Genomic DNA, 17,117 nt, shown 5'->3' on the forward strand with positions numbered 1-17,117 from the left:
CTTGCATCTGGACTAATGTGCTTTTTGTTTTCTCTTTGTTCTTTATTTTTTGCCCATGCTTATTGAATCATCTTTGTTGCTGTTCTTCCCTTGTTTTTTGTCCTCTTCTGCTCTTTCTTGTAAGGCTGTGTTCCAGTGATATCTCATCACTTCCAAATGTATTGGTTTTTTCATATTAATAAAATCTTCTTTTTATTGATTACCAAAAAAATGAGGCATTCCTCTGGTTGGCTTCCTCCATAGAAGCCAAACTGTTGAGGGAATCTCACAAGGTAGAAGATGAACATGTGGAGGTTCAGGCACTACATGGAAGTCTGGGGTTGGAAACTTTGCAAAGTTTGGGAAACTACATGGAAATAGGCAAGCAAGGTCTGAGTGCATCTAAAGTAATGTAGGAAGAGGAAAGTTTAAGACGTGTGGAATAAGGAATAGGTCCAGTTGCTGACAGGTCATATGCTCAGGTAGTAGAACGTGGCACCAAAATGGGTAATTCAAAATTGGTGAGCCAGCAGAAATTCCCTGGTCGGTTGTTAGAGTCGACGAGTCAAATTGGGGGATTTGGATAGGATGGTTGGACATAATCTTTTGCTGGTGGGCCCAAAAGGGTTAGAACTATTAATGGTTAAAATTGGGCTGAGTCTAGTAAGCCCAATTGCAAAGGATAAGTCGACACATACTTCTTTAAAGGGTCATGTGACGGGAAAAATAGTTGATAGACGATGAGCACAACCTATCTTCTTCTTTGAGACCTTCCTGTCATGTGACTGTTTGCTTGCCCTCCTCTGGTGTTGGAAGTCCATTGCAGTGGGTCCCCTCGAAATACATTGAGCATCTCTTGCCAAAAAGATGGAATCCTAGAGGCATTAGATGAAGTGATTTGGATGCGGCAGAAAGGGCTTCTCTCTCAGACGACACTCTAAGTCTTGGGAGTGTAGATTTAAATCATTCAACGAGTCCTTTGGAAACTAATGGTTTCGGAATTGAGGTTCTCTTTGCAGAGGAAGAGGTATGAGGTTTATAGGAAATTGGGGATGCTTCTATAACCTTGGGTGGTTGCTTAGTAGTTAAGAAAATAACTAAGATTGTAGAAGGGGCTCAGGGAACACCTATTTCGACTAGGAAGTCTATTCCATCAGCCCAGTTTTGACAGGACTTTAGTTTGGAGAGGCAAAGCACTTCCAAGAAGGTTTGCAATGTTATACCTAAAGGGGGTCAGCATGTGAAGGCTTCTGTTAATGCTTCAATCGATAGAATTTTGTAACCTACCTCTAACCTTCTACAGCAGAACCAGGCACAGGGAACAGGTGTAGACTTGAGCTCAACCTTTGACTTTCTTGCTTCTGAGATAGCTCCTTCGGCTCCCATACAATCAGGTAACTTTGTCCTTTTGGTTTTGGCTACTGATGAGTGTTCTTTGCCTGTAACAGAGTTTCCAACATCCCAATTGGATAGACCAAAGCATGAAGGGAGATGTGAGTTAGGCGTTAGACATAGTGAGATGAGTCTTTTCCAAAAGAAGAAGCAAGAGGAGTTGGAGGTAATTTGGAACCAAATTTGTTCTTTATTGGAAGAGTACAAGAGGAAGGAAGACAAAGTTGAGTTGCCTAATAAGTTTGACAGAGAGAGGAGAGAGGAGGAAACTCTAGCTAGGAGAGGTCAACCCACAAACCCTCACAATGGGAAGGAACAAAAAGGTGAAGGGGAGTCTGTTAGTTTGAAGGATCATTAAAAGAAAAGCCAAAAGAAAAAGAGATCGAAGGTGGAGAGGTTAATTTCTGGTGTTGAGGGTGACATTGAGTTTAGTGGTAGAGGGGAGAGAAGGAGGGCTCCCTACTAAGGAAGCCTTGGTCTACAGTGAGGGCTATTGTCAGTTTGTGTCTGAATGAAGATTATTATTTGGAATCTAAGGGGTTTAGGGAATGCTAGGAAAGGAAGGTAATAAAGGACCTCTTTAGGAGAGAGTGACCTGACATAGTGATGCTATAGGAGACCAAATTAGCAGAGTTAGACTGGAGATGGGTGAGAAGTGTTTGGAAATTTAGAGGAGTGAATTGGACCTCAACTCTGTCTTGGGGGCTTCTGGGGGTTTAGTTACTTTATGGAGAGAGGATGTGGTGGAGATAGTAGAGGAAGTCATAGGAAGGTTTTTCGTGTCTTTGAAATTGAAAAATCGGGATGATGGGTTTACTTGGGTCTTGACTATTGTATATAGACCAAACAATTACAAAGAGAGAAATGAATTATGGGAGGAATTGTATGGACTAAATGGATTATGGGATGACCCTTGGTGTTTAGGGGGTGATTTTAATGTAATCCGATTTTGCAATGAGTCCAATTATCCTCGAGGTGTGGTTAAAACAAGCATGAGAAAATTCAACGAATTCATCAATACTTGCGGGTTAAAAGAGATTTCCTTACTACAAGCCAATTTAACCTGGTCCAACTTTCAGGAAAACCCAATTTGCTCCAAATTGGACAGATTTCTTTTCAATGAAGGATGGGAAAACCATTGGAGAGGTTTGGTGGCTATGTCTCTACCTAGGGAAATCTTTGGATCAGGACCTCAGCCTTTTAGATTCGAAAATATGTGGTTGACTCACCTTGGTTTTGTGCGGAAAGTGGAAGAGTAGTGGAATGAAGACCTAAGAGGGGTCAAGTGGCAGGGAGTCAAATTCCATAAAAGACTGAAGAGGCTGAGGTCCAGGAAGCTGAACTCGTTGTTTTGGAGCTTCTTTGTGTCCTAGATAGTGTCTTTTTGGATCCTCTAAAGCCAGATAAGAGGATTTGGTCTCCCCACCGAAAAGGTGTCTTTACTTGTGCTTCTTTTTTCAAGGCACTTTGCTCTCCCCCTGCTCAAGTTGTCTGTCCAGTCAAAAAGTTTTGGATTAGACCCATTCCTCATAAAGTTATTCTGTTCTGCTGGAAAGTGTTTAATGAGAATATCAATACTTTAGATTGTTTGCAGAAGAAAAAGCCTTTCATATGCCTATCCCCTAACTGGTGTATTCTTTGCAAAGAAAATGGTGAGGATTGCTTCCATTCACTAACTTCCTATTCTTTTGCTGTGGCTATTTGGGATTGGATTTTTGCCTTGATTGGATGCAGGTGGAACCGGCCTTCAAATGTAAGTTTGCTTTTTGACCTGTTGACCTTTGTATGGCCCACTAGAGGAGGGAAGACTATGTGAAATGTATTAGAGCTGCTGCACTTTAGACAATTTGGGAAGAAAGAATTGCAAGGATCTTTCAAGAAAAGGAAATAAGCCTCTTACTTGTTAAGAAATGTATCCTAACAAGGGCCATTAACTGGCTGAAAACTTTGAATTTTTTTCGCTGTGTTTATTTTGACGACTTTTGGAGAGATAAGGACAGCAATATCTTTGCCTTTGGTCCAGTGGGAATAGGAGACTCAATCAAGGCTAACTTTTTGCAGCTCTACAAGGTTTTCAGATAGCAAATCAAATAGGAGTGGAGCATCTCCTAATTGAAGGAGATTCTAAGGTGGTTGTGGGCTAGTTAATAGACCGGAGCTCGGTAATTTGGTGCTACAAGGACTTCCAGGCAAGCTGGTTAACAAGCAATATGAATGTTAGTACATGGTGGGTGAGAGGGTCAGCAAATACTATGGCTGATAGTCTCACTAAACAGGGGGTCTTGAGGGAACATCTGTATTGGGCAACCTTGTAATGATTTGATTATTACACTTTTACTTTCAAGAGAGGTAGCATCCCATGCCTCTCTTTAGGATCCTGTATCTTTGCTTACATTTTGATAATAAAGTAACTTTTCAAATAAAAAAAAAGAGGCATTCCTGATAGATTGTTGTTGCAGCATAGTACTTTGGCTCAGATTGGGTTTTCATTGACCTATGAGTTTGTCACTGTTTTCTAACCATCAGTATCCTACTGGTTCTTGCTGATCATATGTCACTGTTCCATTATGATGGTTCATTTTCTGGTTGACTTCAAACTCTCCATTTTAGTGATAATTAAGGCAAATATGAAGAAAAGTCATTACCCCTGACACAATGACCTTTGCTTTACGATCCAGTGCCATAACATGCAGCAGATAATGGGCATCTACATGAGCACTTTGAACCATTTGTGCTAATATTGCTGTTTTAAACCGGTGGTTTTGTTCTTTCATTGGGGATGTACCCCATTTATCAAATATGGGATGTGCCATGCATTCCTTTACTTTTAGATGATAAAGACCATGGCTTTGTGGTTTGTGTTAGAAAAACAGAGAATATATATATATATATATATATATATATATATATATATATATATATATAGTGGTAACAGATCATTACATTATTTTTTTTACTATGGAAGTTAGAGAAAAGGAGCTGTTCCATGGCTAAGCCAAGCCAGTATCTCTCTACGGTCAAAAGATGTCCATAATTGAGGTGGTATAGCAGGTAACTAATGGAAACTTATTGGATTTGGCAGAGATTATTTAGGGTTTAGATGATTAGGAAACTACTAACTACGGTTCTGAAAATCAACTTGAAATACCAATAAGAAAACAAACTTAAGTATACTGTCAACCGAATTTCTGAATATTATTATTAAAGGTAAGATCAGGTTCATTATATTATAGAATGGGAAGTAAATTACTAAAAATCTGATTTCAAACTAGAGTATGAAAAAATTAGTCTGGTCATGCATATATCTTGAAAACTGGAGATAAAAGAGATTAGCGTGGGAAGGATGATAACCAATTAAAGGTCCTATGCCCATTTAAGGGAAGCCACTGCACCGTGTGATTGACCCTGTTGATTGCCACCATAAAAGTGTGGGTTGGCTTGGCAGTTGGCATCAGTTCTTGCCTAGAGCTGTGCGTGTGCCTATGGATCATTGTGTATCAGTTTTTGCCTAAAGTTGTGTGGAACACATCCCTCAACTATTTTATGCATTCATCAAAAAAAAAAAACTAGTTTATGCATTATATAATTTCTAGCAGCTTTTTAGATTTCATTGTTTTTGGAAAGTTGCTTTTTTGCTTCTTGTCAAAACTTAACGAGCCTTGGTTGAGAAATATTAACTACTTGCATTCAACTACCATTTGCATGATTTATCATTATTCTTCTTCCATTTCGGTCAGGGGATTCAAGGCTTTAAAGCAAACTGTTAAGCTCTATTATCGGCTAGGGAGATACAAAGAGATGATGGAAGCTTATAGAGTGATGTTGACATATATTAAATCAGCCGTAACACGAAATTATAGTGAAAAATGTATAAACAACATCATGGATTTTGTTTCTGGATCAGCTAGTCAGAACTTTGATCTTCTGCAAGAGTTCTATCAGACCACTCTGAAAGCCCTTGAAGAGGCAAAGAATGAGGTAAGAGGCTTTTCTTGGCTATATTATTGTAGTACTTTCCAGTGTCAAAGTTTGATTTGCTGTTCTTTGTTGCAGAGATTGTGGTTCAAAACAAATCTTAAGCTTTGCAAGATTTGGTTTGATATGGGTGAATATGCACGAATGAATAAGGTATTTTGTTGAGTAAGATAATACATTTCATCTAATTCTCATACTAATTTATACTGGATGGTAGCATAATCATTTCTGGAACAAACTTAGATTTTGAAGGAGCTTCACAAATCTTGTCGAAGAGAAGATGGAACTGATGATCAGAAGAAAGGAACACAGCTTTTGGAGGTTTATGCAATTGAGATTCAAATGTACACCGAGACCAAGAACAATAAAAAACTCAAGGTAAGGAGTTCTTGATTGATTGCTTCATGGCATCATTTTAAATATTATATTTTCCATAATGTGATTTAATCAACTGTTGGTATTTCTTTTGCTATAAGCCTATAACATAAATAAGTTAAAATCTTTGCCTTGCAATATGGAGGTAAACTTCAAACTGATATCTAAAGGTGGTGAAGGGGGAGGAGAAAGAATTCTGCATATGATGCAGATATTCACATGAACCTTTGCTTTATTTTCTCTTTTTAGGCCTAGCTCATTCTCTTTACTTGATCGATTGTTTGAAGAGGATAGCGACTATAAAGAAATAACAGTATAAATCCTCTTGCTTGTTTCACATGCATCTAATAAATCAATGGAGATTTTTGATATGTCCAAAGTTACAAACAATGGATGTAACCTTGTGATACACAAATTCATATTTTATTTTATTTTGTTGGGAAGATGCAAAGGGTTTATGATGGAGATGTAACTAATGCTCCATAACTATATTTTTCAATATTCTTTGGAGATTTTTGATATGTGCACTGAAGAGATGGATGCAAGAATTTCCTACTGTGCTTACAAGTACATGGAATTAGCAACATAATGAAGTGGAGAAGAGCCAAGAAGAAAAGGGGGAATCTAAATGAATAGATGGGTATACAGTGTAATGCACAGGAAAATCAGTAGCAGAAATGGGCAGGGAAAATAGTAGAGAAAAAACCTAATAATGAAATTATATAAATATCAAAAGAATCACATTTAAGACAGTTTAATTAAACTTCTTTTAGAAGAGGAAGTCAATCAAGTCATTAATGTCATTTGTGCTTATGCACCTTGTGGGATTAGATGGAAGTATTTTTTTTTTTTAATGGTAAAACAAAAATTCATTAAAAAGAGAACAAGAAGTGATGAGAAGTCACCACTAAGAGAACACAAAGAACTACTACCCCATGATTATCCAAAAACCAAGCAACACACCCTAGTAACCAGCATTCAAGTAAATACTTAAATTTTCTATCATACATAGCAACAAACATGCTAAGCCACCCCATAAATTAATCTAGCCAAATAGGGCTTGAACATTTCTGTGAACATTCATCTACCCTTTCCTTTCCTACCTGTCTCTTTCCACTTAAATGAACCCACCTTTCCAAGTCTGCCTCCATCCTAAATTCTTCTAATCTCAAACCCCTATCTATATGCTATACCCCTGTCTCTTCTATCTTAGTTCCTTCCTCTAGCATTAAGCTTCTCTATCCTTGCCCAATAGTCTTCTATTTTGTTTTGATCTTCCCCTTTTGCAAGTCTTTTCTGAATTCTCTTGTTGCCACCTCCCCTTCTCCTTTCCCTGTTAAGGAGATTTGGTCTTGGCCTATGCCTCTGAAAGTCAATGCTTTCTATTGGGAAGTGTATCATGGTTCCATTAACACCTATGATCTGCTTCAGAGGAAAAGGCCAAATTGGTGCTTGTCCCCAAGCTGGTGCTTCTTGTGTAAGTTGTATGATGAGGCTGTTTTTTATCTCTTAATATCCTGTCCTTTTGCTACCTTTATTTGGGAGTGTTTTTCGTCTCTTTTTGGTTGTAGATGGCTTCTTCCTGATAGTCTAAAAGGATTGTTTAGCTCTCATATTTTTAGTTGCTCAAAAAGAAGAGACAGGTTATTGGGGAGATGCACTAGAGCAGCAGTAGTTTGGACAATCTGGGAAGAAAGGAACTTAAGAATCTTTGAAGACAAAGAAAGGAGTAAGGAAGCTGTGATAGAGGTTATACACCTAAGGGCGGCACATTGGGTGAAACTATAAAGCTCTTTGCTGACTTTAAGGTTGAAGATTTCTTCAACTTGTGGGGACCAATAGCTCACTCTTCCTCTACAAAAAGTACAAGAGGCCTGGTCACCTCCATGTGCTGGATTGAAGAAATTAAATTTTGATGGGAAGCTGCATGGGCAATCCTGGACCATCGGGTATTGGTGGAGTAATCAGGGAAGAAAATGGAAACACTCTAGCCATGCCTTCAGGCCCTGTTCAGAATGGAGATGTGGTGAGGTCAGAACTGATGGCAGCAGTGTATGGAGTAGAGTCAGTAGACAAAGCTAAAGAAATGGGGATTGACAGGACGATTATTGAAGGTGATTCAAAATAGTTGTGGGTTGGCTGAAAAAGGGGGAAGGAGTAATATTGCAGCTAAGGAATGATTTCAGGCGCTTCAAACTGATATCTAAAGACATGATGATCCGAATAAAGTGGATTAGGAGATCTGCAAACAATATGGCTGATGGTTTATCTAAACAAGGAATTCAGAGACAATCCATGTTTTGGGCTATTTTGTAAATATTGGGATAGTTCTTCTTGGTCTTGTTATCTCTGCCCACAACTTGTTGTATTTCTTCATTTTAAAATTAATGAATTGATTTTTGTATTGCTGATAAAAAAAATATTTTTTCTGCCAGGAATTTACCAGAAACTTTCGATCTGCTCACATGAAACCCCCTCCGGACAAACATTTCCACCTCCTACTTCTAATATCAAGCTTCAACTTAATAATAACTCCATGGGAACCATCAGTGAGATGGAGGCCAAGTTTGAAGCAATGGGAAGAAGGTTATCATTGAAGCACATTTCAAGCTCGAAGAGATGAAAACAAGGAGCATAGTGAATCTAAAGACCAAAGCAGAGAAAGAAGACAAGAGTGTTAACATCTACCTCTAGAAAGAGTTGGTAGCATGGCTAAAAGGATTAATTGATGCGTGGCTTTGGAGGTGATAAAAGTGCAAAACTATAAGAATACTTTGAAGAGGGGCGGGAAGATGTATGTAGCGGAGTTGAGACATAATACAAAGGGTTGGTTTATCACAACAGTGGAATAGTTCAGGGAGGGAAGAAAAAAATTGATATGTGTCCCTTGTGGAAAACAAGGTAAAGGCTGGACTAGGTTTGTAGAGGCATTATAGGAGCTTCAATGGAAAGATGACGAGTTTTCAAAAGATATCTAGAGTCCGCAGTATAACAGTCATCGGTGAGAGAGGGGGATACATGAAAGATCTATGGTAACTTAAATCGAAGCCTTTTGGAGTGGCAAAAAAAGTTAGTGTCCTATATAAACAAGAAGGTGAAAAGTTGGAGTAGTTTGACTGAGGAAATCAATCTGCGTCTGAAACATGAAGGACACTTTTTCAGGAAGGCAAAAGAAAGGTAAAGTCCTTTTAGAAAGTTTGTAAAGTTGAAGAAGAAACTCATACTCTCCCAATCCAGACATCAGAAGGTTTAGTGATGGTCGGGAAATGGAATCCGTGCGCAAATGTTGTAGAACAGTCTAGAACCCCTTGGGTGAAAGTAGTAGGAATCCCATTTCATATGTGGTCTTAGGAAACCTTCAAGAATGTGGTAACCCTTTGCGATGAAACAATGGAGGACTTTGACCTCTCAAGTCATGGTGGAGTTAGAAATTGATAAGATAAGCTACACACCTTGGTATTGTTGTTGCTAGAAGCTCTGATATGGGAACAATTACAGAGGGTGGAAGAAGATGATGATGTGGCATTGGTCAAGTCAAAATTATTGAAGCAAAATAAACCATTCTCTCCATCGAAAGGTAGGGGACAAGACTCTAAAACTTGTGCCTAATTTTATTGTCATGAACCATTCTTTCCATAAAAAATGAACTGTTCTCTCGACAAAGTGCAAAAAAGAGAAGGCTGGCTAGGTGTTTTTTTAGAAAAGAAAAACCAAACATTGTCAGGATTCAAGAGATCAAGTTGTCGTCAATAGATCGTAAATGGATTAAGGGCATTTGGGGATCTAGGGGCCTTAGCTGGCCTTTTGCATAGGGGGCCTCAGGAGTCGGGAGGGATCCTTACTATTAGGAGGAATGAGGAAATGGATTGCTTAGTGAGCTATTTAGTCAATATTCTGTTTCCCTAAAAATAAAAAAGAGCCTTGGATGGGAGTGGGCCTTGACAAATGTTTATGAGCCCAAATCACATAGAGATAGGGCCTTGTTTTGGGAGGAACTGTTTGCAATTAGGGGGCTTTGGGAAGGCCCTTTCTATGTATGAGGAAATTTAATGATCTAGTTGACTCCATTGAGTTACGAGAACTCCCCTATTGCAAACGGTTTTTACTTGGTCGAATTTTTAGTCCCCCCAACTTGCTCAAAATTGGATAGATTCCTTTTATTTCACATGATTGGGAGGAAATGTGGGGAACCCTAGTGTCAAGAGCTTTGCCTAGAGTAATATCAGATTGTTGCCCTAGCTGAATTGAAAATGAATTTTTTGGAGGAGGCCCTTCACCTTTTAGGTTTGAGAATATGTGGTTTGAAGATCCTTCAAGGAGAGGTTGAAGGTGTGGTGGGGAGAACTTTGTGGAAGGTAAGAAGCTAAGAGGTTGTAACTTTGTGGAGAGTTTTGCTAAGAAGCTAAGAGGTTGAAGGTAAGAATTAAAGGCTGGAATAAAGAGCAATTTGGAAGGGTTCAAGAAATTAATGAGAAGCTAACTTCAAGGATTGAGGAGTTGGATAGGAAGGAGGCTCTGAGAGTATTGCCAAATGATGAAAGATTGGAAAAATGGAATCAAAAATAGGAACAAGAGAAGATTCTAAGGAAGGAATTTGTTGGAAATAGAAATCTAGGTGTAAGTGTCTAGTGGAAGGGGATGGTAATACAAAGTATTTCCACACAATTGCAAATGGTAGAAGGAGAAAAACATCATCAAGAGGTGGAGGGTCAGGTGATAAGAGAAGGCCATGAGATTACAAGAATCTTTGTGGATCACTTCAAATCAATTTATTTTGACTCAGTTGGGGCTAGTACTAGATTGGCAAAGTTGGATTGGAACAGAACTCAGAGGAACAATCTCAGTTGTTATAAAGAAGTCTCTCTCTACAAGAGATCAAGGAAGTAGTGCTCTCGATTGAGAGATCCAAAGCCCTGAGACTGGATGGCTTCTCAATGGCTTTCTACTAGGAGTGTTGGGATTTTTTGAGCTCAGGTTTGCTAGAAATCTTCAATGAATTCTTTCATGAAGGGGAGGTCTCATCAGGGATTAATGCCACTTTTATTGCTTTGGTGCTGAAGAAGAGAGAGAGGCTAAAACACCAAAAGACTTTAGACCAATAAGCCTAATTGGGAGTCAAATGTTTTGTCAGAGAGGCTTAATAATGTGTTATCCTCGATGATCTCATCCTTCTAAGGTGCTTTTGTGGAAGGGACGCAAATTGGGGATCAAATTTTAGTAGCAATTGAGTGTGTTGTAGAAAAGAGGAAAGGAGGGGAGAAGGGTTTAGTCTGTAAAATGGATTCAGAGAAAGTCTATGACCTATTGGACTGGAAGGTTCTATTGGATATCTTAGAAAGGCTTGGTTTTTGGGCTAAATGGAGGTTGTGGATTGAAGAATGTGTTAGCTCAGTGGACTACTCAATCCTCATCAATGGTGTGGCCAAAGATGTCTTCCTGGCCAAGTGAGGAATTAGGCAAGGAGACTCCTTATCTCCTTATTCACTCTAGTTGTAGAGAGTGTTGCAATCAGATTCAGGAGGACTGATTAAGGGGTGGATTAGTAGAAATGAAGTGGTTGTCTCTCATCTTCAATTTGCGGATGATACGATTCTTTTTTGCGAGGATGTTGACTTGATGGTAAAAAACTTGAAGATGGTGATTGACAATTTTGGAAGCCTGTTGAGGTTGAGGATCAATTGGGGTAAAAGCGGAATTGTAGGGATCAATTTGAAGGAAGGGGAATTGCTAAGGTTCATGGATTTATTGGGGGTGCAAAGTTAGGAATTGCCTGTAATATACCTAGATTTGCCATTAGGTGGAGCCCAAGGCCTGATGGGTTTTAGAAGCCAATAGAGGAGAGATTTGCTAGGAAATTAGCTCTCTGCAAGTGGAAGCACACTAGCAAAGCTTCCCATTTATTTCCTCTCCACCTTTCATATGCTGGTTAAAATAGCAAGGCAACTAGAAATATACACGAGGGACTTTCTTTGGGAACCAGGAGAGGACAAAAAGGATACCTGGTTAAGTGGGAACAGGTCAGTAAGCCTAAAGAAAAATGGGGGTCTAGGGATAGGAAACCTTGTCTCTTGAAATGCTGCTTGATTAGGTAAGTGGTTATGGAGATTCCCTTTTGAGAGTGATAGGCTATGGCACAAGGTAATGGTGAGCATTCATGGGATGGAAGGCAATGGTTGGGATGCTAACTTAGCCTCTCGTTCTTCTTCGGCTTCCCCTTGGAAAGAAATTCATGAAGTGTACCTAATCTTACTTAATTCCACTAGGTTTGATGTGGGAAGGGGTGACAAAATTCGGTTATGGGAAGATTTGTGGGTGCGTGAAGTTCCACTTAAAGACCAATGTCCTGAATTCATTGCTATGTCTCTCCTTAAGGGGGGAGAGAGGATTTCCAGAATGGGAACACCTCTAGCTGGGTTGGACTGGAACTTGGGGTTCAGAAGAGGGATTAGGGAAAATGAATGTTTTTCCTTGATCCACCTTCTAGACACTCTAAGGCAAGTTTCTTTGGACCCTTCCCTTGAGGGCTCTAGAATCTGTTTGGCCTCCCCAGATGGCCTTTTCACTTGCTCTTCCTTTTACAAGTACCTTGCCTCCTCTATTGCTCAAGGGGTGGACTTCCTGTGAAAGAAATTTGGTGTAAGCCTATCCCTACTTAAGCTGGATAAAGGGTTGGGCTCTGTTAATGGATTCCAAAATCCCAAAATCCAATCAAATTGTCTCTGATTCGGATGATCTATTTACATTATCAGATTGGATGCGGATTTAACTCCATCCAATCTGATTAAAATCCGAATCTGATTATTTTAAAATAAACATTGGTTTTAATATATAAAATTTATATAATTATATATAAATATAAAATACATAATTTTATATATTATTATAAATTTATGTATATACATATTCAATGTTTCGTATTTATATTAATTTATTATATATGTCAAAAAGTAATTATTTTCTTTTTTAATTTTTATTTATTTTAAAAATGAAGTGAAGTTGGATCAAATCTAAATCTGGTCCAAGATCTTCAAATCCGGTTGGATTTGGATGGTAAAGGAAGCTTTTGAAGTATCATGTGCTTAGCAGATATCTCGTCGATCCCTAGATCATTCTTTGGTAGATAACCTTGCATGAGGGAGTGGGTAGACAGATAATGAGATCAGGTAGATACTCTTAGAGTTAATTTTAATATGTATGGGATTTTCAATGGATTAAGGGTTCTGAAATGTAATTGGGTTTGCTCTCTGCTCCCTTGTAACTGTACATCTTATATGCCAGAGTGACTTACTTTCATTAATAAAGTTCCTAATTATTATTGGTCAAAAGAAAGAGGCAACTAATGGTTTTAAAGGTTCTGGTAAAACCTAGGATGAAAGCTAAGCAAGAAAGGCTGGCCTTTAAATATCAGATTGAATATGCAAAGTTTGACAAATGAGTCAAAAGTTACCTGTATCAAAAGATGGCTAAAGAATAGTTGAAATTCTGTGCTTGTTGTGGATACAATGTTGGTCAATTTTGTCACTCCACCAATTATGCACAATTTAATTTGAGATTTGAATGTACCCGTTGTTAACTGATAGGGACTGTAGTTCTATTCTTTTTGAAATGGATAAGTCAATGTTCTTTTTGGAATTTCAGTATATCCATTTGTGCTAAAAAATGAACAAAATATCCCTTTGTAGACTTAATGTCATTTCTCTGCCTAATCTTTCCTGTTTCCTTGTGTCCCATTCTTTATTTTGTAGTAACCAAGTTATGGATTTATTGCAGCAATTATATCAGAAAGCACTGTTCAAAATATCCCATTTCTTATTTTGTAGTAACCAAGTTATGGATTTATTGCAGCACTATATCAGAAAACACTATCAAAATATCCCATTCTTTATTTTGTAGTAACCAAGTTATGGATTTATTGCAGCAACTATATCAGAAAGCACTGTCAATCAAATCAGCAATACCTCATCCACGGATCATGGGGATTATTCATGAATGTGGTGGGAAAATGCATATGGCAGAACGCCAATGGGCAGAAGCAGCCACAGATTTCTTTGAAGCCTTCAAGAACTATGATGAAGCTGGAAATCAGCGACGCATCCAATGCTTGAAGTATGGCTTGGAGGAATTGTTCTTTTTCCATTTATTTTATAATGTTCTACTTGTAGGCATAATAGATACAAATAAATGATTTCGGAAACCAGTAGCCTACCTTCTTTCCCTGCTCGGCTGCTCTATAGGATCTTCTAAGACCTGGGGTGCTAATCTGAAACACTTGAGTCACACCTGCATGAATGTTGGCTGTAGGATTAGACAACAAAGGAAATCATGTAAACTCCTATAGGGGGGAGGGGGGGACCTATGATACCTAGATGCCTTGGTGTGCTTGGCATGATCAGTGGTGCATGATGTGATATATTTATACCTACACCTCTTACTGCATGAATACCTATGAAGTATCACTTTTCTATTACAAGTTTGCTCGAGTTCCACTAGCAACAACTTTAACAAAGATAAGTAGCTTAAAAACTTGTTTAAATGCCTATATCAGAATAAAATATCAGAACCCATACTGTCCTGGAATTTGAGAAATGAAGAGTTGTATCCATGAAACTTGTTTCAATGCCTATATCAGCATCCATTTGTGATACCCACTTTGGATCACATGGCTTAGCAAGGTATCAGATAAGGAATTTACACCAAAAACCGTCTGACAATGGCATGGCTTCTACTTACAGATTAATTTGGTAATTGTGCATAGGCACCTATAGGCACCTTAGGGGACTGGTCCATTGTATGGTGGTTATCCTGAATAGATTGGATGGTCCAACCTAACTCTCTTCTGGGTAGTCATTTAAAACTATGGTGATAGGAGTCAATATTGGAACTTATCATTTTCTTGCTCCTGTTATTTTTATTTTTATATTTATTGATGCTTCTTTTGTTCTTAGATACTTGGTTCTGGCCAACATGCTTATGGAATCTGAAGTTAACCCTTTTGATGGACAGGAGGCAAAGCCGTAAGTTCTGGGACTTCACTCTTCAATCCTGAACCTGCTGTATTCATTTCTGAATCTCTTTCACTATGTGCTGTTATGTGTATATTTTCCTTGTCTCTTTTGAAATCTGTAGGTACAAAAATGATCCTGAAATTCTGGCTATGACAAATCTGATAGCAGCTTATCAACGGAATGAAATCTTGGAGTTTGAAAAGATCCTTAAGGTTACAGAACTCCATTTTGTGATGACTTGTTACTGAATATTTCTTTTGTAGTTTCCTCTTCCTTTGTTGTCCTTTTTCCCTGACATGTGCTGCTGTTTAATGCCTTGGTTGCCCAGAGTAATAGAAGGACAATAATGGATGATCCTTTCATCAGAAATTATATTGAGGATCTGTTGAAGAATATAAGAACCCAAGTGTTGCTTAAGCTGATCAAACCTTATACAAGAATCCGGATTCCTTTTATATCGAAGGTTGAACTTCCAAATCTTCTCAGATGTTGGCATTCAATTACTTTGCTTCTTGTGTTTATCCTTTCATTTTAGATAAGTAAATAGTTATCTTTTTCTACTTTATCATTAGCTTTTGAAATTTCTGCCAATGCCTTCACCAAGATTGATGTGTTTCTTTATGTTGCTGGACCAAGCAGCCACATAAATATATTGAGAAAAAACGGCTTAGAAAGAAGACCATTAGCATTTTATAATCATTCAAATAACCAGTTCTGAAGATTCGAGGATATTGGCAACCAAGGGATTTGAGAGAATGAGACATGTATAAAGGTCCATTCTTTGGGGTTCTACATTAAGTTTTCATCGATCAAATAACTTGATGCAAATCTAGGCCAGCAAGACATCCATCAGATCAGAGTCTTGGAAGAACCTCCTATGCCTGCTGGGATTTCCCCTTGGACCAGTGATCACTATCTCCAAGCATTGGCATTTCATTATTCTTCAAATCATTAGTTGAAGACTCAACGGTGTTAGAAATCTTTTTTTATTTTTTTATCAATAACACTTTCATTAACTCATCAATAGAATATTTACAATAGGAAGACAAACACACTTATCTTCCAAGAGCAACAAAGAACCTCAAGAAAAGGAAAAAAAGAAAGAAAGAAAACACACTATAGTTACAGCTTAGCCCAAAATGGTGTTAGAAATCTAGGAATCCAAGAGAATAAGATGTTCATCTTGGAGGCCTACTCTTTAACTTATTCTGTTTCCTACATTAGTCTTTCATCCACCCACCAACTATACTCGAATCCAGACCAGCAAGACGATCCTTCAGTCTTGGAAGAAACCTCCTATGACCATCAGCTGGGATTTCCCCTGGATCACACATCACAATCTCAGGTGGTTGATTCTTGGATATGGTAGATCAGTGGTTGAAAATTTTCTCTTATTTTAGTCACATCTTGTTATTCGTCAAATTTGTAGAATTTATGACATGTTTGTGAGCTCTATAATATAAATTTCCAAGTTGCTAAATTTAATTGCTATTCAGGAGCTCAATGTGCCAGAGAAAGATGTTGAGCAGTTGCTGGTTTCATTAATTTTGGATAACCGTATTCAAGGGCACATCGATCAAGTAAACCGACTCTTAGAGCGTGGTGACAGGTCATCTATCTTTCTTTCTATTTCATTTCCATTCTTTTTCTAAAGTACTAATTTATTCATTTTTGTCCATTTTATCAACTTCACTGATTTTTTTTTTGTTTCCATATGTGCCCCTTTATTTTGGGAAAATGTCACAGGTCCAAGGGGATGAAAAAATATGCTGCCATAGAGAAATGGAACACACAACTTAGGTCCCTGTATCAGACTGTCAGCAACCGAATAGGATAAGATACATATTTAGGTGGTATGTTTCCTCCTGTGTCGAAGGGCCCCAGTTTTGGAATTCTGTGATGTGGTTAATTTGGATTGATCTTCCCTACGCTTCGACCATTCCTTTACATTCCAGTGGAGTTAGGCAAGCTGTGAATAACAAGAGGGTTTTTGTTATTGCAAGTGAACTTTGTAACATGTACATTTGAATCTTTATGTCTCTATATATTGGTTTTGGGTGGTTGATTGGATTGGAAAGGTATTGTGGTGGAAAAGAAATGCTCATTTGGTTCAAGTAAAGCTCGTGTGTAACGAAATGGCTCATTTGGTTTATTTATCGATTTTTTTTGCCTTTTGTTTTCATGACAGTAGTGTTAATGCCATTGGACATAGTTTTTTTTTTTTTTTTTTTTTAATAGGCAATCCCACTCCCACAGGCCTCAAGTTTGTCTACTTTTTAGTAATTGCATTGCTTCTGTATTGGCTCCAACAATTCTTCAAACTGGATACCTTTTGTTCCAGTCCAGATTATGGGCTGCCAAGTAACTACGTGAAACGGTGAAAGGTTTGAA

General features: G+C 38.2%; 1 protein-coding gene across 1 annotated transcript in view; it reads left to right on the forward strand.

Annotated features, from left to right (window-relative positions):
• Window positions 1-16,875, forward strand: part of FUS12 (proteasome family protein) — a 34,052-nt gene extending 17,177 nt beyond the window's left edge. The window contains exons 4-12 of the mRNA XM_010253447.3: window positions 5,109-5,349; window positions 5,425-5,499; window positions 5,590-5,724; window positions 13,640-13,827; window positions 14,667-14,735; window positions 14,848-14,938; window positions 15,055-15,189; window positions 16,223-16,335; window positions 16,473-16,875. Coding sequence (XP_010251749.1) covers window positions 5,109-5,349; window positions 5,425-5,499; window positions 5,590-5,724; window positions 13,640-13,827; window positions 14,667-14,735; window positions 14,848-14,938; window positions 15,055-15,189; window positions 16,223-16,335; window positions 16,473-16,563 — 1,138 coding nt within the window. The 3' untranslated portion in view covers window positions 16,564-16,875. The remainder of the gene's footprint in view (window positions 1-5,108; window positions 5,350-5,424; window positions 5,500-5,589; window positions 5,725-13,639; window positions 13,828-14,666; window positions 14,736-14,847; window positions 14,939-15,054; window positions 15,190-16,222; window positions 16,336-16,472) is intronic.
• The last annotated feature ends 242 nt before the right edge of the window (window positions 16,876-17,117 follow it).

This window comes from Nelumbo nucifera, chromosome 7 (genome assembly GCF_055504915.1).
Source record: "Nelumbo nucifera cultivar China Antique chromosome 7, China Antique-T2T, whole genome shotgun sequence".
NCBI lineage: Eukaryota > Viridiplantae > Streptophyta > Magnoliopsida > Proteales > Nelumbonaceae > Nelumbo > Nelumbo nucifera.